Consider the following 23,572-nt stretch of genomic DNA (forward strand, 5'->3'; position numbering starts at 1 on the left):
ACACATGTTTGAATATTGTTTATTTTAACTGTCATTCGATGAAAAGGGGCAGCACACCGAATGCATGCATCCGTACACAAGCCAGCTAGTAACTAGACTTCAACACTGTCACCCAGATCCTCAATAATAACCGAAGCAAAAATTAACTTACTTTTGAAAAAGGAATACAAACTAAAAAAAATACTTTTTTAATACAGATTTCATCGCATTACCATTTTCGTTCTGGAGAAGGTTAAACTGAGATTTTAGGCAGGAGATTGCTAAAGCGGACTGCTACGTACGACCAAATTCGCTGTAAAGAAGATGCATTTTCAGACTTCTGTGATGGTTGTTAAGTGTATTGCGTATTCAACAAGCTATCGAAGACAAACTGTTTTCATGGCAAACCACTGTTAGTGCACTTATCCACCACTAAATGTTTATTACATGTATTGCAACTTCAAAATATCCTACAGTCGGAATGAATAGACACAACAGCAAACTGCAGCTTACCCAAACACAGATGAAACATCCTAACTATACTATGTAAAGGGTTCTGCTAGTGGCTCCTTTAATGCTAGTCAAACAATGTCTCTAGGGATCCTTGATATAGTTAAATATGCAAATCTACTCAAAAAGCTATTCAAGCCGTAACTTAATCCCTTCTTAATATTCATCCAAAGTGTACCAGGTTTGGTGGGGACCATGTTTTGACATTTCTAGTCTTAGCCAAATCAAATCTAGAAGAAATCCATGCATTTTGTATGCGTGCAATTCCAAGATGATGTCAAACCAGTTTATTGAAATCAACAAAAACAAAATCAGCGTATTTTCACTTCTAAGAGTTCTATGTAACTTTGTAGTTTAAGGCCAGCCAACAAAAGCACACAATTAGTCAAACTCATTCAACAAAAGAAATTACACGCAAGTTCAGTACAAATGATTAGCTAGATCTCAGGAAGTCCTAAACATGCATTACAACTTCTGTTTCCAAATATCCCAGGGCCTAGAAAACAAGGTATAACAGTATAGAAATTCACAGAAACAAAAAGTAAAAGAAAGAACTCCATTTTGATGCAGGCTCCACAGCATCCATAAACAGTTTCCTAAAAAGAGAATCAGTGTCTACCTCATTGGTGTTCCATCGATGACGTTCTTTTGGTAAACTTGAACATTTTGGTAGACATTCAAGCAGCTTCTTCGGTAAAAAGATCTTTACATGGCTGCCATTGCTGTTTCCATGATCATCTAAATGAAAACAAAAGATAAAAATTGCATCCAACTTTTCAAGAAGTTAATAGTCTTAATTGAGAGATTTCTCTTGAACAAAATGAGGAAAATATTAAATTCTTCTTAGACTTTATTTATACAATTATTGTCATAAAAAATAATTCACTGGAGATGCACGCATACCTAGGACTAGGAATTTCTTATTTTTTTACCAAAGAAAATCAATTTATGCTTTTTACATTTAGGTCCTAGTTAAGACCAACTAAGCCAGCATTAAAACACACCTGAAATATATGGAAAAAACAAAAAAATCGGACATCTACTGGTACTAAATTTTTTTTTTCAAATGTAACAAATCTAGTATTCATTTTGTAAACTGACAACATGACTGGATGCACTTAAGGAATACAGACTGCAAAAGCAACATGATCAATTGTTCAAAATATGAAACGTTTGTCCCTATGTGTAATCAACTCAGAAAATCGAACGGATTAGAGCCCATTTAAAAACTGTAAGGATGCACCAAAAAATGACCCAATGACGTGATCTACTTTGTAACCCAGCTATTTATTAAATACAGATATTTATTTGAACTTTCCAGAGTACGAGATCAGTAATACAAATTTCACAAGCAGCATACCCTGGAACATTAGAAAATAAATGTGTTTAAGGTTCTCATCAGCTGAACTGTGCAATTCATGTAGAACTGTCAAATAATCTTTTAGAGACTGGGACATGGGAGAGAAATATTGGGGTCAGGATCAGCGATGTCTTTCTGCTCCTCAAAGCGGTCACAGCAAATGCCAGCTTGTAGCTTACGTATGTATGTGGCATTGCTATAGTCCAAAACAAACTAAAAGGAAGCAGAGAACTGTATATGTTCAAAAGACCAGCTTAAATTCAAGGGGTAATAAGAGGGAGTTGATGTAGTGCCTTTTAAAGTGGCGAGTCTTTACTTCTTCGCTAAACTGCAGCAGTGTTTGGGCTGTCCCGATGGATACCTTTATATTGTTCCAGATCCTGGTCGCATAGTTGGAAATGGACTACTCTCTTTTTCGCACTTATAATTTCGCAGTCTGATGGGGTCCTGGTTGTAAGTGTGCCTGAATCCACAGGAGATTGCGAGAAAGGTTTACACCGAAACGCGTCTGTTTAGTTTGTGTTCAGTTGCTGCAATAAATTAACGGTGACAAACCCCCGCGAGTGTGTGTCTTTCCTGGCGGAAGACTTGGTGGAGAGAGTGTGGACGGACACACACACACACACACACACACACACACACACAAAATCACTCCCACACAGGAATGAAACGAAGCGGCACACCAATCAGAAGCCACTGTCAAGTTGAGGTTGCAGGCCCCACACACTTAAAAATAAAGGTTTACATTTATAGACCTACAAGTTGCATTAGCCAGGATACTTTCTTGGTATCTTAAATACCAAATTGAAATGAAATGCAAATTATGCATACTAAAGGCATAATAATAACCACATGAGTGTTTAGTGCGGCAGTAAAACTCAAAGTAAAATACTAAAAGCATATTCATGTAAAATTACATAAAGACCTAGAAGAAATAACAAAAGAAAAGGTTAGCGGCACATCTTACTAAAGTATCATATACAGCACCGTAATCACATCAGAGTACTAGCGGAGCTGCTACAGCAAATAATCAATGGTGAAAAGCTGTGATTGGAGATACCCCAATGCTGTGCAGGCTTGTAACTTGCGGGACCTGTGTGACCATTATGGTGATAATCACAATCAGAAGGCTGCCGGATCAAACAGCCAGTCACTCTTCAGTGATCTGGACATAGAGAAAATGATTTGGACGATAACTGCACATTTTAATAAAGTGTCATACAGGTCACTAATAATTGCATCAGTCTGCTGGCTGTGCTCTACGGCAATTAATTCATGGCAAAAGACCAAGATCAAAGCGAAGCTGTGTTGGAATATAGCTAGTGTGGACCTGTGTAACCATGGTAACTAATCAATACTGGAAAGAGGCCACCTCGACCAGCCAGTCACTATGCGATATTCAGATACATATCGAAAAGGAGTCTTTTCCAGGGACAATTCGGAAGGTTCACAAGGAGCAGTGAAATATAACAATATCATTGCAGTGTGGTAAGTGGAGGGTGATAGTAACTAACTTCTGATTGGTGCATGTGAAACCCAAATGTGAGAAACAAACACGTGTCTAGCAAATGCTCAAATGGGTGCATTTAAAAGCGAATATCCACTGATGGGTTTCAGAATACACCAAAGAGGGAAGTAGTGATGGCCCCGCCTAATGAGTGGTAGATTCAAAAGATAGTCAAGTTCTCCGGAGGCCAATAATGGAGATTAGAATCGAGGCCAAGTGGTGACGGAAGGAAGTAGGTGCAATCCTATCTGACTATGGTGCAGGTTGCGTCCGAATAAACCATAAGCAAAATGGAAGGCAAGTGTCTAAAGATGCAAGGATATCACCACCGGGGGTCCCCCTGCAAGTAGAAACTAAGGTGCATGTCTCAATTTAGACAGGTGTGAATTAAAATCCCAGTGTAGTGAAGTAAACAAGGTTGAGGTACAACGTGTTAAGTGAAATACAGAAATATGAAGACAGGCGGTCATAGTAGCAGTCATGGACACCCTCAGGAAGGGCGCTGACAAAAACACCTCCCAGGCCCTAGTCCTATTAGATCTCTCGGCGGCATTCGACACGGTCGATCACACCATCTTGATCGACCGTGTCCACAATGCCGGCATTCAGGGAGTGGCCCTTGGCTGGCTCAGATCTTTCCTTCACCAGCGATCACAGTCTGTCCATCTTTCCACTTTTTCCGCACCCTACACATCCCTTCCCTGTGGTGTCCCACAGGGTTCTGCACTATCCCCTCTTCTTTTTAATTTGTATCTCCAACCCCTCTTAGCCTCCCTCCGCAACTCCCCGGTCACAATTTTCGACTACGCGGACGACCTCTAGTTAATTTTTCCCATAGACTCCCTTCCCTCTTCCCGTCTTAACTTCCAGTCCACCATGCTGACCATTGCGGAGTGGATGTACCACAGCCACTTAAAGCTGAACCCTACCAAAACTGAGCTCGTCCTGGTAGGAGGCCCCAATCACCCATGGAATTCCACCTTCTGGCCAACATCTCTGGGGACAGCACCCACTCCTGTGAGCTCAGTCAAAAGCCTGGGGGTGATCATTTCGGAAGATCTCTCAATGAGACCGCAAATCAACGCGGTCACCTCAGCCTGCTTCTTCCACCTCAGGCGTATCCGCAAGATCAGCAGGTTTCTTACCAAAGAAGCCCTGACTCAAGTTATCATTGCGCTCATCATCTCCAGGCTCGACTATGCCAACATGCTGTACGCGGGAATTCCTGCATGCCACCTCCACAGACTACAGCTGGTGCAGAATCAAGCTGCCCGCCTGATTTTCCGCCAGCCCAAACACCAGCACGTCACTCCCCTCCTCCGTAGTCTGCACTGGCTCCCGGTTTCCAAACGTTGCACCTTCAAATTGGCATGCTCAACCTTCAAGGCCCTCTCAGATGCAGCCCCCGCGTTCATCTCGTCGGGCTTGACCCGTCACATTCCTTCTAGAGTTCTTCACTCAGCATCACTTAATCTCCTTGAGGTCCCCAAATTCAAAAGAAAAAAGCACGGTGGTTTGAGCTTTTCTGTCCAGGCCCCCTCCACCTGGAACTCCCTGCCACCCTCACTCCGTCTCTGCTTAAAGTACGACTGTTTCGGCAGACTTTTAAAAACCCTGCTCTTTCAATCCGCATAGGACTAAACCTCTCATCCTGGATCACGTTACCTGTCTATGAGCGCCAAGAAACCAATGGTGATAGTGCGCGTTACAAATAATTTTAACGTAACGTTACGTAACAGTAATAAAGAGCAAGTGAGAGGAAGAGACAACCCATTGTCATACATGAACGTAACATCATAAGGAACATGGATGCAATGTAAAAGACATGCACAATTATTATACCCCTAAGGGTGGCCAGTTCCTCATCACTCCTCAGCCCATAAGGAAGTTTGGTGTTGAGCTGGATAATGTAGCAGGATTTAAGGCGCCTCGAATGTTTTTCGCTGTCACCTCCCCTGATGTTTTTAACAACTCAATCAATTTCATAGTATTGTAGTGAGCTGTTACCATTGTGTTTGAAATGAACCTACCTCGCTATAGGGTAGTTGTGATCTTTATTCTAGATACCACGTAAGGGCTGCAAGATTCTCTTTTTGGACGGTAATTTGGTGCTGCCAACGTAAAGGAGGTTGCATGGGCATTCCAGGATGGATACAACATAATCGGATGTACAAGTGATACCCTTGGAAATCTTTTGGGTTTTGGCACTAAGTAAATTGTACTGATCCAGGTTAGTGTTGGAAATGCATGCCCTACAAGAACCACATTTGTGGATTCCCATTAAGGAAGCTAATCAGGTTGATGGAGAGTTGGCAGTATTGGGATGGCTATGCACTACACTGTCCCTGATGAATCTGGGCTTCCTATATGTGATAGCTGAATGCGGCCCAATGTCATTGCCTAGAACAGGATCAGAAATCAATAGGTTCCAATGCTTTTTCATGCGCTTCCTCACCATGTGTGATATCTTGGAGGTGGTTATATATCTGGGTGATTCCAGAGTATTGGGATATTTCTTGGATTATTCACTTTACTAAGTGCTAGTGCAAGGAGTTTTTGTAGGTACCCCTTGACCTAAATCTCTCAACATTGTTGTATTTCCTTTTTGTAGTCATAGTCGCTTCAATTGCGGCAAACCGTAAAGAGTCCCCCATAAAAGATATTCCATTTAAGGAAATTAGGATGGCAGCTTCCTGCAAGAAGGACACTATTCTCAGCCATTTCCTTTCAGTGTTGGGTATGAAATAATTTTTTCGTTTTCTATTCTTGTGGAAAAAAGATTTTTCGTAGTTTATGTCACATCATACACCATCTCAGTCACGTCCCCGAGCCCATCATGTCGGAAAACAAGCAAAGGAGAACACTAGCAAAACCGATCACGCGCACACAAAGTTGCACACACACTCTCCTTCCTCTTAAATTCAAAGGTACATTCCTATGGTTAAGCCGATTCAGAGAACAAGACCCCCCATTTGTAACCATTTCCCTATAATCGGGTCGATTCCGAGAAATAGGCCCCGTTTTGCTAAACCACGGCAACCAATTCCGAGAAGAAGAGCCCCCAAATGCCGAAACACGACAAACAGACACCCTGTCACGACCATCTCGGTCTTATCTAAGGAACCAGCCTAGGGTTATTTCTCCACATTTCTGCTTCTTTCGTGCTTCCTCATTTAATCATGACGAGCCTCATCTCTTCTGCCATGTTTCCTCTTTTTATGATGCAGCTTCTTTTCTTTAGTCATGACTTCTGTTTTATTGCAACATATGACACGTTAAAGGGAAGCTCCTACCTCATTTCTATGTATAAATATACTGTGTTCTGAGAATAAAGTTAGAGATTATTCAGATCCTCCTCAGGTGACGGAGCTCTCCCATAACTCGAGTTACTGAATAAAGACCCTGAATTCAAACCACCACGGACTCTGCTCTTCATACTTGACCTTATTGATATTATAGAAATTCCGATCAAGGTAAATTACTAAAATATTTACCACAGCAAATTGGCGCCCGAACAGGTACTTCCCTTTCTCCCCACACGCCAGTGATGCGGACCCAAACCGGTCTCTTCAAGACATCGACGGACTTCAAAAGAGTGCATGCTGCAGGGTGTTCCTGCATGAACTCCTTCGTGTCCGAGAGAGACTGTACCGAGGTGTGAGCATCCATACGAGGCGATGAGGACGACAGCGGAAGTCTCGACCCAGAGCCCGAAACCTGTGAAGATTGCAGAGTCCGATTTCTTCAGAATCCCGCCAAGTCCCCCGATCAAGAGCGCAGCGCAACTAGTCCAGTGTCCAGATCTTCAAGTTCTCTGCACCTCGGTGAGTACTGCTGGGGCTGTATAAAGACGGGTTCTGATTTTTCAGAGCACGGTCAAGACGGGTTCTAGGTTTCTAGAAAACGATATGTTTGTATTCTGATACTCGGGATATATCAAGTTATCAAGTGTAAGTTTTTGTTTATTGTCACCATGCCTTGGTTTTCAAAGTTGTGTAACTGGGTACCCGGAGGGGGTTACTGGAACAAGATGTACCAGTACCCCCAAAGGATACTTCTGGTTTACTTATGTATACAAAGTACGGCATTGGTGCCGTTTTGTACTTGGATTTGTGGAAAGAGTACACTCAAGATTTAGAAATTGCGATTAGATGGCCAAAGAGTGGCACATGGGATTTGAATTGTATCATGGCAGTTGAAAAGAAATGTTGGGAAAAGAAAGCAAGACCCTAGATGTTAGAGAGTATCGAATTATGGCGAAAGGAAGCACATCAAAGGGAACAGAAGGAGCAAAGGAAAGTAGAGAAAGCAAATAGAATGTCAGAAGAAAGTAAGATGAGAAAGTTACGAGAACAGAATGCGGATATTAATTTTGAACAAATAAAGAGGGAGGCCTCGGCCTCCGTGACGGGGATGTATCCCGTCCTTTCACAAAAGACAGTCCAAAGATAACCCTAGTATTCCCACAGCACCCCCATGTCCTAAAACTCCTCCTGCTCCCAAAGACTTCATTACCACTTACTTAATGGAACCTCCTCCTGCTTATACCAATCAAATAACAGCCAGACGAGTAGTCACCCCGACTGAAACAGTCTGTGACACCTCAAGTGGAGATCCACCCATGTTAGAATGTGATTACAACCTGACCCCAGGGGAAGGTCCACAAGTGGATATCTCCCTTCGCCTACGAGAAGCTCTAGAAGGTATACGAGAGGTACCGAATGTCACAAATTGCCTAAACAAGATTTATGAGGCTCTTCGAACAGGAGAAAATTTAGAAACCCTACAAGAAGCTATTAAAAATAGACCCATAGCGCATAGAAAATGCCTCTCACGATTCATGATCACTTGTTTTATCAGAATGATAGCTAGTGCAGGAAAAAGAGTTCCTGATGATTTATTACAACTAGATCAAGCAGTGGTTGCAGGTAATTACAATAAGAAATAGATCTTTTTATTCTACTCTTTACGAGCAAGGTTTCTGATTCCCATCGAAAAGAAACCCCTACTCAGGAAATAGAGAATGAGAGTACAGACAGGGAAGAAGAAACTGTCTTTCAAGGAGCAGTATGCTCCCGTACCCCTTGTTTCCAGAATAGTGGACAATTAAAAATGAAAACTAAGAAATTGTCAGCTCCTACAGATAGATTGTTCCAACGAATACAAGAAGCTCTAGATGATTGGATGGACGACGAACATCCACTCACTACCCAAGAAAAGGAACTTGCTCGATCAAGCACCAATTGGGTATCTCAATACTCTATATATGGCCCGGATATAGTGGCTCAAATGTTTCTATCGATCCCTCTAACGTCCCAAAGGTTAGCAAGCATCTATATGGTTCAACACCTCATTACAATGTACGAAGATACTGGTTGCCCGCCCAAAAAGTTACATTCTCTCTTACGAGACTGTTTAGAAGGAAGGTGGGTGGCCAGGGGACAAGAGTTCCTCAATATCTTCCTTGACCTACAACAGCGATATGTTCAATACTTTTCAGACAGTTATGACGCAAATCCCCATCACTATGACCAAGGACAGTTCCCCCTCCGAGAAGTACATCCCGTTATAGATTCTGGAGGGAAACTACAACAAACATTTGTCTACACACCCCTGACAAAAATAGAAATATTAGAAATGAAGAAAATGGTCCCTTCTCACAAAAAAGAGCTTTCGGGTTTTCATAGGGAACTCGAGGATATTCTTCAAATGGGTTCCTTTACCTATAAGGATCTCAATATTCTCCTCAAAGTCCTACTGCCTCAAGGGACATATGACAAACTAAAAGGAAAAGATTGGGAGGTAGAAGGGAAAAAGATAGAATGGACAGCTTTAGAGACAGAAGAAAGTACTCGTGCTGCTGGACAAGGCTTCGGACCTCTAGTCCTAGAACTCCCGCGCCTTCTCGCGAAAATACTCTCCCAGTTGCTGACCACTAAGAAAGAAGATTGGGATGCTATCTCTGCATGCAAACAGAACCAGATGAGGATGTAGAGGACTACTATACCAGGTTAGAGAAATGTTCTCATCAACAGCGGCCTCTCCTCAGGTGGAGACGCCTATAGTCGATTATTTGTCTCAAAATTCGTAGAAAATGCCTTGCCTGCGATCAGAAATCTATACTACTATTATAAAGAGAGAACTGTGTCCTTTGAGCAAGGTAAACTCGAAAAGTACACCACCAATCACAACACCCAATACAGCGTTGGAAAGGGGAGGTCCAGGAGATGGACATAGGCTATAGAAAACCACACCATATACATTATGGGGTGGGAGGGACGTTAGAGGGAGATTAGTCCGTATGGGCGTATGGATACAGTGATTGCGCGCGGCGTTCATCACAATGCTTGCGAGAGGCACAATGGCGTGTGGGCGTGACGTCATGTCAGCGCGACGTTCGCTGTCCGGACCTGAGGGCAGGAAGAGGCAAGGGAACAAAACACGACATGCGGGGAGGAGCGGTGGCGCGGGACCGACATACAACATTGGAGTGCCCAGCGCGGGGAGGAGCGGCGATGCTGGTGGGAGTGCAGGAAGGAGAAAGGGACACACACCCGACATGCGGGGAGGAGCGGCGGTGCGGGAGCTGGTATGTACGCTCTGCTGCTCCCGCTGATGGCCGCTCTCCTGCACGTCTCCTGCAGCGGTGCGGCCCCCAGCCCATTCTGCCCCGGACAACGTTGGGGCGGGCTGCTAGTAGAGTACTAAAGGTAGAGAGTACTTGGCAAGCAAACTCCCCTTCACAAGCACTTCAGATGCTCCAATATCACCAAAATAGGATTAGAGATGAACAAGAACAAGAAAAGAACGAAGGATACAAAAATGAAGGTATTGGTAGCACAGACAAATACAATCCAACAGACCCCTAAACAAACTCAAGTGTCACAAGAAAAAGTTACTTGCAATTATTGGAAAAGGCCAGGTCACTTTGTGCATGACTGTCCAGTATTACAACATAACATTGCCACTGGGAAGACCCAACCCCGTAACTATCCCCCACGACCCTCTGTTCCCACATCAGCTCCCCCAACTGATACGAAACCTGCCACCCAACTCTATCAGTACCCAGTGTCATCCTATCCTGAATTCCCCTCAATTTCACGAGACAGCTGGGAGGAACACGATAGGCGTCCACTGATCCCGGTCCCGGTCGACCAAAAGGGTCCCTATGTAAATGCTAAGCTCTTAGGTAAAGAAACAAAATTTCTAATAGACACCGGGGCCAGTAGGACGACAGTACAACACAACGAAGTTCCCAAGGTACCCCTCTCTGGCTCGAATAGTATTTCCTTGGGTTTCTCAAGTACACCAGTCATCAAAAAGGTTTCTGAACCAGTATCACTTCAAGTTGGTCCTCTTACAACATCCAGTGATTTGGTACTTACTAAGTCATGTCCCGAAAACTTACTCTGCATCCGGACGTTAAAGGAACTGGGTGCTGTGATATGCTGTTCCCCGGAAGGAATAAGACTATTCCTCCGAGATTTCAAAGGTCATTTTACCACACGAGAATTAGACATCAGATTAAGACATTCCTGCTACATTATGGGCGATAGATCCGACTGACGTAGGGTTCATGGACATTACACCACACATTGTCACATTAAAAGAAGGTGTTGTCCTACCTCATGTCCGACAATACCAGTTACCTCCAGATGCAGAACAAGCCCTCATCCATATTATCGATGACTTAATACAGAAAGGAGTAGTCAGAGAAGTACCTTCCAACATATGTAATTCGCCAGTCTTACCAGTAAGAAAGAAAACAGATGACGGTGCACCACCAGTTTACAGACTAGTGGTCGACTTGCGAACTAAACAAGTGTGTGGTACCACAATACCCAGTGGTCTCTGACATCAGTACTCTGCTAACAGCTATAGATCCTGAAGCCACACATTTTACTCTAATCGATCTGAAGAACGCCTTCTTCAGTGTACCCATTCACTAAGACAGTCAGTACCTATTCGGATTCTCACTACAAGGTTGTAGCTTCTGTTTCACAAGAGCTCCTCAAGGGTAAACAGAAAGTCCCAGTATCTACAGTCAGGCACTTAAAAGACAGTTAGACGACATTGTTATGCCCTCAAATACAACATTGTTACAATATGTCGATGACCTACTGATCACCGCACGCTCTGAACCAGAATGTGAACAAGCATCACGGATTGTCCTAATGTTCCTTGCACAACATGGCCACAAAGTGTCACCCTCGAAATTACAATTGTGTTTACAGCAGGTGGCCTACCTAGGACACCTGTCAAAGGAGGGTAGGGCACTCACACCTGAAAGAATTCAACTCATTTTTTACATTCCTGTCCCTAAGACACAGAAAGAAGACGTGAGGCCTTTATTGGCCCCACGTCCTACTGTAGACAGTGGATTCCCCAATTTGCATACTTGGCCAAACCCCTGATACAGCTAACGACCACAACCTCTTCCCCATTGCCATGGACACCTGATCATACTTTTGCTTTTGACACCCTTAAACAAGCATTATGCTCTGCACCCGTCCTAGCTACACCAGATTATGCCAAACCTTTTGTCCTCCGTCACAGAACGGGAAGGTACAGCCTTGTCAGTACTCACACAAGCACAAGCCAACAAACATCGTCGCTGTGCTTATTTTTCCAGCACCCTTGACCCTGTTGCACAAGGTTTGCCTGCCTGTTTGAAATCTGTCGTAGCTACAGCTCTAGCAATACGACAAAGTGATTCCATAGTACTAGGACACTCTCTTGAAGTACAAGTTCCACATGCAGTAGAACTACTCTTGAATAGAACACAAACACAACATTTGACCATAGCCCGCCTCACAGGTTACGAGGTCACTCTGTTCCAACCCCACATCATCATCAAAAGATGCAATATCCTCAACCCAGCTACGTTACTGCCTACTATTCCAGTTGACAATCAGATTCACGACTGCTTAGAGGTAGTCGAACTAGTCACAAAACCCCGGTCTGATCTTACAGATGTCCCTCTAAGTACACCAGAACACACACTGTTTGTAGACGGTTCCTGTATGCGCCTCCAATCAGGCGAACTTTCAGCAGCCTATGCTGTCACTACAGAAAACACAGTCCTCCTAGCAGCTAGGATATCCGTACATTCAGCACAAGCAGCAGAGCTAATAGCTCTCACACAAGCATGTGAGTGGTCTAAAGGAAAACGAGTCAACATCTACACTGATTCACAATACGCATTCAGGGTAGTCCACAATTTTGGAATTTTGTGGAGGGAGAGAGGTTTCCTAACCTCTCATGGAACAAAGATCCAACATGAAGATCTTATCCTCCGGCTACTAGAAGCAGTACACAGACCCACAGAAGTAGCTATACTAAAATGCAAAGCACATACGAAAGTCATAGACTATCACTAGAGGCAAGGCTCTGGCGGACGCCACAGCTAAATATGCTGCTAAGACAGGGACACTAAGCACTGAAACCATCACTAGAACTATCTGTCCAGTTATCGATAGGAGGAAGAGGGAGGTGCACACACAGATCAAGGATGGGTAACAAAAGACAAGTCCAAATGGTTTCTCCCTGACATAATGGTTCCCGTAATGATAGAAACTGCCCATGGTCCTGCCCATCTAGGAGAAAAAGGAATGTTAGACAGTCTGAATTTGATATGGCACAACAAGCATCTGCGTACAGCAACCAAACAAAAAAGTACGAACCTGCATGATTTGCGGTCAGTTCAATCCCAGGAAAAGTGTATCAGTTGAACAAGGAGGGTTCCATCCTCCAGATCATCCCTTTGAAGTCCTCCAAATGGATTATATCCAAATGGAAAGATGTCGAGGATACAAGTATGTCCTCGTAGTGGTCTGTACCTTAACCCGATGGACTGAAGCTTACCCTGTCCCAGACTATGGTGCTCAAATGACAGCAAAACAATTGGTGAGGGAATTTTTCCCAAGATACGGGTTGCCCAGAGTCATCTACTCTGACAATGGACAACCTTTCTCCTCTAAATTAATGGAAGCAGTTTCCCTACTGCTAGGTTACACCTGGAAATTTCATTGTGTCAGACATCCCCAAGCAGCAGGCCTGGTGGAGCGACACAACCAGACATTAAAAACCAAGTTGGCAAAAATATGCGCTGACAAGCAAATCAACTGGGTGACAGCTCTTCCAGTTGCCCTGTTCTACATGCGAATGGTGGCACATTCTCGGACGGGCCTGTCACCCTATGAGGTCACATATGGGAGACCTCCAAATATCTGGGGTGTCCCATCTCCTAAAAAGCTAACCGATATTGACGCAAATGTACTGACCGATTACTTGGCTTCTTTGATGTCTGCACTACGTTCTTGCCGTTCACAGGTGGCTGCAGCTTTTCCAGACAAAACCACGCCCGACGAGCACTCCCTTCAGCCTGGCCAATGGGTGCTCGTCCGAAACTTTGACCGAACCAGCCCTCTGGAAAGAAGGTGGACGTCTCCCAAGCTGGTGCTGCTCACGAGGACCGCCGTCAAAGTCGAAGGACGAAAAAGATGGCTCCATGTGAGCCACTGCAAGCCTTTCCACGGACCAACTCCTTCGGACGCCGTTGCTGATCCAGAGACCAGAGACACTAAACCATCAGACTTTAAATACACTGAAACGACAGACTTCATTTCACCCTTCCAGAACTTTTGCCCAAAGAAGAGTACAAATCGCGGCTGCGATCTTAACCAAAACAGACTTGAGACATTGTGCCTGACCTCGACCTACCAGTGGCTAATTAAGCCCAAGACGGTCGCTTGGTGAAGCGGGTGCTGGGAAGTGTCCGGTCACTGGCGCATACTTTACTCAGACTAAGCAGCCAAAATCATGAAGACAAAGACTCATTGCACGAAACTGTTACGAAACAGAGTTCACATTTTCCTTTCTATCATGATTCTTATTTTCTGCATCATGGCTTGTCTAGGTTGGTTCCTTCAACTAGCTTTCCCACTTTCTTCCCCTACGCTTTTGAACAACACTGCTATGCATTCACACTTAGATCTTCCCCCGCATCTCGAAAGTAGGAGAAAAGAATTCTTCAATAACACATTCATCTCCACGCTCCATCAACACCAACTAGTTATCAACAAAACCAACTGTTGGGTCTACGGCTTAATGCCACACTCCGTACACGGAGGTATGCCTTTTATCCCTCTCCCTTTCGGCTATGCTGTATCTACCTATGCTCTCTATGATATTCTCTGCCTCCGTTAGAAACATCCCTGAAACCAAGACCAAGAACACTAGTACCTGGAACGAGATAAAAACAAAGACTGTGCGCGCTGTTCAAAAGATGGTAGATTTCACCGCAACATGGGGACGAGCAGATAATAGTGAAAATACCAGTTATTCCCTCTTTAACGACACTACCTCCTTTAGAGAAACATTCTCAGTTCAGAAGAAACAGACAGAGCAGGGAGGATGGGCTGTGCCTCATAAGGGCCTGTTTTGTGTAAGAGGTAAGGGCAAGGGTCCGAATGAGGTAATTGAAATTATGGTCAAGTGTGTCCCCTAACGTAGACCCCAACGGCTCCATGTACGCACTTCATGTACATGTAATTTCCCTCCATGACCGAATCTGAAGACGCAAATACATTTGCGTCCAACGTTAACATGTCCTCTATGAGATCCACCATGAATGGATTGATAATTCAGTTCCTAAGTATGCCATGCCACCGTCTTTATGTGGTGCGCTTTCACGTTTTTCCTGGCTCTGCCGAGCTAGGCCCTGATTTCTGTCTTCAAGCCACTTCTGCCTCTGCCTCTGAAAGCTGCAGCATGGAGATGCATCCCTGACCTCTGCCTTACTTCCTGCCAACCGAGCGGTGCCCGGCTCAACCTGGTCTGCCTGCCAAAAACAGAATTTTGCCTTCAAGTTATCAGCGTAGCCAGCTCAGCTCCTCGAAAACACATTCCTGTCTAGTGATTTAGGTAAACATATCCCCTTCTGCAGAGCAAAGAGCAAGTCTCCCTGTCTCCGTGCAAGTAATTTACAGTTCTCGTTACCATGGTAGGCCCCTGGCTTCCAGCATCCGCATGTAGACACGCAGACACCTATGCACGCACTAACATTCAGTATAGAGTAGCCTCTGCCCAAGAGACCTTTTCCTCTAGATTAAACATCCTCCAAATACTAGATATCAGATATGTTATAGGGACAGGTCGATCTGACATGCCAGACTTCTGTCTCTTCTACTAGTGTTAAAAGTCAGACCTTTAGCTTCCTCCCGTTGCACGTCAATCACACGTCATATTAGCTGCGCGCGCATCCAGGCCATAGGTTTCAGCTGACTCTGCAGAAATTCTCTAAGCATCCACCCACTTATGACACTTTTCTGTAACGTTCCTAGTGTACGCCTCTGTGCACACCCATGTTCACGCCTTTTTGCTACGCACATGTGTTCTTATATACATTTCACTTGTCACGCCTACTGTATTCAATGCTATTGTGTCATTTTACTATATATGTCATGTACTGTGAATAAATCGTTGACATCTTTTCCTGCCATCATTGCATACCCGAACCCTTGTATTGATGGATTAGATCTCCATTGACTCGAGTCATTTAGTCATCCTTTATGATTAAAGCCCTTATGACTCAGACACCACGGACTCTGCCTCTCGTTTGATTGAGCTATTCTTTTGTAACCTGTCTGAAATTATATGGAAAAATAGTATACGGTAAAATATTTACCACACGAAGATGGGAGACAGTGAGTGTAATAAGACGTACACCCTACCTGATTTAAACTTCCCAACAATGACCACTGCCCCCAACACTTATTTTATTTGTGGACCTCACACACGTACTTGGCTACCTCAAGGCTGGTCCGGGAAGTGCTACATTGCATTTCTCCTCCCCCCCTACCTACACCGCCCCAGCAGATCATCATCTAAGTGATCCTCCGACCGTGATTAATAGACGGCGAAGGGGGGTCATGGATGTTGAAGACACATGGATCAGGAGGCTGGCGATTTCTTCAAAGGAATTATCCCTTTCTGGGGGCCCATGATCAATAGCCGCCACCTAAGACAACTGACTCGTGTAGTCCAGGGAGCCATAAACGAAACAGCTGGTACATTAAGTAATATCACAGCTGAGATGGCTTTCGATAGACTCATGACGTTACAGAACCGTATGGTCCTAGATATATTAGCGGACCGTGGTGGCGCATGTGAGCTGATCGGATCCAGCTGCTGTATATACATTCCAGATAATGCACCCTCAGTATATTATGCCATTTCCCGCCTTCATGTACTTTCAAAGAAACTAGACGCAGACACTGCTGTGGTCCCTGACGGGATGGCTCTGGGGCCTCCTGTCCTCATGGGGGTGTAAGATCCTTACAATAATAAGTCTTGCTCTAGCCATTCTCTTCACCTGTTGCCTCTGTATTCAGGTGGCCCAGCTCTCTGTTGTTTCTGTATCACTGCCTGCATTCCCAAACCCCAGTCCAGAAAGAAAGAAAAGGAAAGAATCATGCTACAGGAACAAATAGACGGCCTAATGAGTATAGAAGTAGACTTAAAAGCAGAAGAATTTTAAATGGGTATATTATGGGACAAGGGGGGAATGTGGAAAAAAGATTATTTTTCGTAGTTTATGTCCCATCATACACCCTTCTCAGTCACGTCCCCGAGCCCATCATGTCGAAAACAAGCAAAGGAGAACACGAGCAAAACCGATCACGAACACACAAAGTTGCACACGCACTCAACTTCCTCTTAAATTCAATGGTGCATTCTTATGGTTAGGGTGATTCCGAGAAACAACTTCCTCACTCAAACTGTACATTCCTATGGTTAAGCCGATTCCGAGAACAAGACCCCCCATTTGTAACCATTTCCCTATAATCGGGCCGATTCCGAGAAATAGGCCCCGTTTTGCTAAACCACAGCAACCAATTCCGAGAAGAGCCCCCGAATGCCGAAACACGACAAACAGACATCCTGTCACGACCATCTCTCTTATCTAAGGAACCAGCCTAGGGTTATTTCTCCACATTTCTGCTTCTCTCGTGCTTCCTCATTTAATCATGACGAGCCTCATCTCTTCTGCCACGTTTCCTCTTTATGATGCAGCCTCTTTTCTTTAGTCATGACTTCTGTTTTATTGCAACATATGACACGTGCCTGCATTAAAGGGAAGCTCCTTCCTCATTTCTATGTATAAATATACTGTGTTCTGAGAATAAAGTTAGAGATTCTTCCGATCCTCCTCAGGTGACGGAGCTCTCCCTTAACTCGAGTTACTGAATAAAGACCCTTAATTCGAACCACCACGGACTCTGCTCTTCATACTTTACCTTATTGATATTATAGAAATTCCGATCAAGGTAAAATACTAAAATATTTACCACATTCTGATGGGGATGTCATAATATTTGCTATAGGTATTACCCATTTTGTAGGTATGCAAGATTCAGATTTTTTTGGGTCAAACAACTGAATAAATTCTAGGGCTAGAGGTGTTAGCGTTTAATATCAGAAAGATATTCAATATATCTGATCCGGATATATGTGTGATGGGTGTATCTTTTGTGGTTATCAAACCAGACCACCTGCTACTCCCATCAGCAAAGGAAAATATATGCAAAGCTCGGGCGAAGTAGGTGCCCATAGCAGTCCCCGAGCATGGTCAGTTCACGGTCTTCAAAAAATACAATATTGTTCTCCAGACAGTATAACATCATGTCTTACACAGGGTAGTGTGTTTCAGCAGTGAAATGAGTCATCTGTGGAAATAGTACATATAGGACTATACTCCCAGTGTTTGTTCAATACAAGTGTATTGGGGACACACATCAAGAGTAATCATGGTGTATGTGTTCTCCAAAGAAATGTTGCGCATTCTGCACAAGAAGTCAGTACTATCCCTACAATATGATTATAGTCCCAGAACATAGGGGGAATTAAAGTGGTCCATGAAAATGGATGAGTTTTCCAATAGGCCACTGTTAGAGGATACAATTGGCCTATCAGGAGGATTGGTCCAATTGTTGCGTTATTTAGGCAAAACATATAGGCATAGTATTTGGGGATGATCCACTGGGGCATTTGCATTCATCGAAATCCAGCAATTCTTCTTGGTGCCATTTGGACAGCATGTTTAGGTAGGTATATATGGATGATCTATACAAGGCCGATGATGTGGGTTCACAAATGGGTCTTGCATTGAGCTGTCATTGGGCTTCAGCCCTATAATTGTTGATGTCCATCACTACATTACCCCCTTTATCAGACAGTTTTAGGATTATGGACTGATCAGACAAGAGATCATGCAGTGCACATCTGTGATTTGGTAATGTTTTCGTGGGTGTAGGTGTCATTGCTGCTTCGCAATTCCATGAGTTCATGTGGCATGAAGCTGTGCAAGGCCTCCAAGTTGTCATGTGCGGTGTTGGAATTATTTCTACACTTAAGACGTAAACCACTACTAAGAGTAGGGTCAGATTCAAAGCTCAACCTTTCTAGCATTTCCCCCAGATCTATAATGGATGGGCTATCTTCACTGCATTACAAGCTGTGTATTGCAAGGATGGAATCAACCTCTTGTAACTCAAAGCTCGAGGTGGAGGAGCTTTGTGTAATAAAAGGTCTCTTGGGTCAAGTATCTACAATTATTTTAAACAATTTCAGTAGTTTCAATTTTCTAACAAATAAGAATAGATCAATGCTGGTATTTGTAAAGTCAAATCTGTCAGTTGGGCAGAAGGGTAAGCCTAATTTGAGGACATTTACTTCATCAGATGTTAAAGGTCTTTTGGCTAAATTGACTACTGATCTATTGTCGCTGGAGACCGCGGCAGTATTAGTGGTGAGCATTAGTCGCTTGCTCCTGTCGCCCCTCTTTGGCTTCTTCTTCCAGCACGGCCTCTGCACCGTCCCCTTCCTCTCAGTAAGGTGGAGGAATGTTCTGGTTCAGCAATTAGAACTCTTGTTAAAAGGTAAGGGGACAAACTCCTAAAGGGGATACTGTTTGATGTGTCTTCCAAGTCGGTGCTGACGTCAGTAGAAAGTCTTTTATGTAGGCTCTGGTTTTTTATTAATATACTCATTATTGATTTTCAATTAGGTTGTACACCACAAGACCTGGCACATTATGACACATATACAAAAGCAGGAGCAGACCGATCATAAATCAAGAATCATGTGGTACAGTTTTCAATCCCAGTGCTGTAGCCTGGATATGCAACATAATTTTACAGTCCCGTGTCTGCGTTCTGCAGCCCCACCAGAGCATAACTGAAGCATTCTTCCATCTACCCACACACTATTTTATCATGACCCGTTTCCGGACCAACTTGCAGCAGTTTCATCACCTCAGAGGTCCAGAAGCATCTCCCACATGCTCCTAAGTCATCCTCCAAGCCCTCATCAGGTCTCATATGCTGAATCTTACTTTTTCAGCCTCTGCCCAGACATATCCCGCAGCCACTCTGTCTGGGTGGGGGTGGATCACAGCCATCCATTTGATAGCAATCCGTCGTTTTGCCAGCACCCATCCCAGCATCAGGATTGTGCGGCTAACTTGCTTCTTTGACAGGGCAAGGACCAGACCCAGCAGTACCTCCTGTGGGATACACAAGACCTCCCATCTAGTTGCCTTGTTTAAACTATTCAGGATGTCTCAGTAAGCAACGTCAAGGAACATTTCCACACCAAGTGGGCTAAATCTGCTTTGGGATTCTGCATCGCGAGCAGCTCTGGATTGAGCAAGGTAGATGGCGTGCAAGACCTTGGGCGAAAAGTACGCCTGGTGTGTGTGTAGTTATATTGTATTAGCTTAAAACATGCATTTGAACTTCCAGTGCTCGCTCCAATATGCCTTTTTCCCCCCAATCTCATGTAGGGATGATCTTTTATGACTTCCTCCCACTTGCCATGTATCCTCAGTGAATCTTTCAGGAACGCCTTATATAGATGTGATATTAATCTGCAACCTACAGACATATCCAACCGTCTGACCAGCGACTGCGAGGGGAATTGTTCACCTCGGAAATGGTTGCTAATTCCACAAGCCATAGCCCATATTTTGGTGTAGTGGAGGTATGGCCCCTTACCCAACGCAAACGAGTCAATCGCATCTTCACGCGTGATAAACTGTTCGCCCAGGATATCGCTATTTCCCCCTCTCATTCAGAGTATCTAGCAGGGTCAGGAATGAATCTTCCAGGTTACGTAGGTACACAAGGGCGTCATCAGCATATATAGAGACACTGCATGTGCAGTGTCCCCCCACCCCCACTCGGATCCCCCCGGGTTTGAGTTTGCGGTGTAGTAGCACCACCAGAGGATCCACTGCCAATGCGAACAACAGGGGCGAAAAAAGACATCCCTGTCTTGTACCGTGACACATTTGAAGCGCACAGACACCAGACCGCCCATCGGGGCTCTAGCTCGTGGCTCAGTGTACAGTAGCTTAATTCAAGAGTTATACTTTGGTCCAAAATGCGTACGATTCCCTTGCTTAGACTCTGGAATCGATAACACGGCACAGTCTACATAAAATTATACACAGTGCTTCTTTGTGTAATGAAGCCACATTGATTTTCATGCATCAGGGTCGGCAAATACGGAAGCAGCTAGCAGCCAACTCATTTTTTACATCCACATTCAGCAGTAAGAGCGGCCTATAGGACGTCACTTCCAGTAAACCCATGCCTTGTACCAGTACCACGTAAGCCTCACCCAGGGTGAGGAAGACTCTACACTGAAGTGCTTTCTGGTCCTCCTCCAGAAGTCATTCAACCAATACGTCAGCGAATCTATGAAAGAATACAGCCGGTAGGCCATCACCTACCAGTGTTTTCATAGATTTACTTTACAAGTATATTTTTCCAGTCTACACCAGTTATCTAGAAATATACTACTGTGCATTGCCATTCCTCAAGTCTCCGAGGTTGCGAGCTATATAGAGCAGTTAAGATTCGCTACTGGTCAGGTCAAGGACCAACTGCTGTTGCACTCCATAGGCGGTTTTTAGACAGACCAGTCTGAGAACCACCATCACTGCATTCCAAGCCCGGGCCCTGCTACTCAACTACCCCAATTCTCCTGAAAATAATAAGTGATCTCTTTCCGTACCCTCAAATAGTCGGTCTGTCAGCACCTCAGCACACAAACGCCACAGAGGCACTACAGGGTGCGTGCAGACCCACACCCGGATTGATCAGATATATACCACGCCAAACAGGAAACCTCCCAAACTTGTTGAGACAGTCCAGGGGTTACAAAACAATAACCATCGACTACATGTCCCAGTCGCTGGGGTTTGGCAGGAAAACTGCCAGGTCCCCTTCCCTCTACACCTTTAGGCAGCGGCTGAGACCTTGCAGCGGTTCCTTCAGCTGTCCAGTCATTTGTGGGTTGGTGTTCTCCCGGGGAATTTTCCAATCAAGCATCTCGTTAAGCACACAATTACAATCACCCGCCAATACCAGGTCAGTTGCTAGATAGGGGGCAGCTGCCATCATGGTGAAGAAGCCCGCATAGTCAGTGTTAGAACCATATACATTCAAAAAGTACACCTCCCGCGCATCTAAGACTCCAAACAGAATAATGAAACGGCCCACCGGATCCAGCAAATATCACTGATGCTGAAAAGGTACCCCAGGAGCCAGATCATAACATCCTGTGTGTAGCCGGAGTACGATGTTGCTGATCCATGAACTTTTTGGGTAAGCTTGGAACACAATTTCCCCAAACATGCGTTTCCTGCAAGGTGACAGACACACAATATCAATTGAGGTACCCATCCACTCTGTCGTTTCTCTATCAGTGCAAATCCACTGACATTCCATATCAGGAGTTTAAACATCTCAATTGTCCTCAACTACGGTCGCACAGCACGGGATTCAGGTCCTCAACCAAACCCAGCCACCTCACATATCCTGTCATTCATCAATATGAGCAGCCATTCATCCCTTTAAACAATGCAATAAACAAAACTTCATCACCCCCTCCACCCCCAAGGCCCGCTTATCCCATGGGGCAGTAACTCAAACTCGCCCTATCCATTACTAGGCAGTGCAATAACCTATGGCTTCCAACCCATATCCATTGCCCTGTATAAGTATCAAACCAAGAATATAAGTAACTAACAACTACACGCTTTGTTAGAGAACCCTTCACCAGCTGCAAGGAAGCGCACCTGTATTGCTTCCCCAGCCACCAGACCTCTGGTCCCTACTGCCCGTCCATCCACCCCAACCAACATGCAAATGGTCAAACATTAAGTATGCTGTCGCCAAACGCCTCCCCCGCAAGAGAAAGGGATGGGGTTTTTGAGACATGAAAACAAAGGAGAGAAAGAACATTCACCATATATAATTTTCAATAATTCTAGGCATTCCAAGTTGGTAATCAGGGCTTTAGGATTAAAAAAAAAAACACGAGAAAAAGAACACGCACACTCAGCACCCCAAAATAGAAATGCCCAACACACAGTTCCAACAGAAGAACCCACTGTTGCAGGCTGGCATGTACCACAGCATCCACAGGTCTCTCCATGGGGCACTTCAATGTGTCTGTACTCACTGCACACCACACAAACACAGGCCTGGCCCAATCCGGGCCACTTCGGCTGTTCAAATGGGAGTCTTGGGAAGCCAGCATGACCTCACTGTCTCAACAGGTGCCATCTGAGCATACCACATTAATGCCTGGGAGGCTCAAGTAGTTCAAGCGGCTGTTCCTCTCAGTTCTTCGCCTTACACAAGCGTACTGTCAGTGATGGGGTCCCAGTCAGCTCCGATCTTTGCAAGGGGTCCCCAGGCCCTGTTTCTACCTAGTCACTGGCCTCGTCTGCCATGCAGATGAGCACCTTCCCAACATGCACCCTCCAGAGCTTAATTGAAAACATCAGGCTGTATCGCAAATTAAGGACAAGCAGTCTCCTTTTAACTACTAATAAAATTTCTCACTGATTTTGAACCCTCGGAGTGTAGTCCGGAAAGATAGATATTAGGCGTGCTTTACAGTCAATTCTGCTCGCACTAGCTGCAAGAACACATCATAACCCCTGTAATTAAACAGATGGGCAATATGAGCTCATCCAACCAAGTACAATTTTGTTAACTGATGAGGATGCATGATTTTGGCGAGCCACTCAGAATAAGAGTTCCGCGCACTTACCCTCCACCTTTACAGGAAAACCCAGGAATCACAGATTATTCCTCCTTGATCGCCCCTTGGCATCTTTGATACAGTCCTCTAGCTTC

The 23,572-nt window shown here is 44.6% G+C and overlaps 1 protein-coding gene across 1 annotated transcript in view; it reads right to left on the minus strand.

Annotated features, from left to right (window-relative positions):
* LOC147711448 (uncharacterized) overlaps positions 1 to 23,572 on the minus strand; it is a 1,238,421-nt gene that overhangs the window by 1,200,662 nt on the left and 14,187 nt on the right. The window contains exon 2 of the mRNA XM_086919490.1: positions 1,109 to 1,227. Within this exon, the coding sequence (XP_086775616.1) occupies positions 1,109 to 1,227 (119 nt within the window). The remainder of the gene's footprint in view (positions 1 to 1,108; positions 1,228 to 23,572) is intronic.

This window comes from Lissotriton vulgaris, chromosome 5 (assembly GCF_964263255.1).
Source record: "Lissotriton vulgaris chromosome 5, aLisVul1.2, whole genome shotgun sequence".
NCBI lineage: Eukaryota > Metazoa > Chordata > Amphibia > Caudata > Salamandridae > Lissotriton > Lissotriton vulgaris.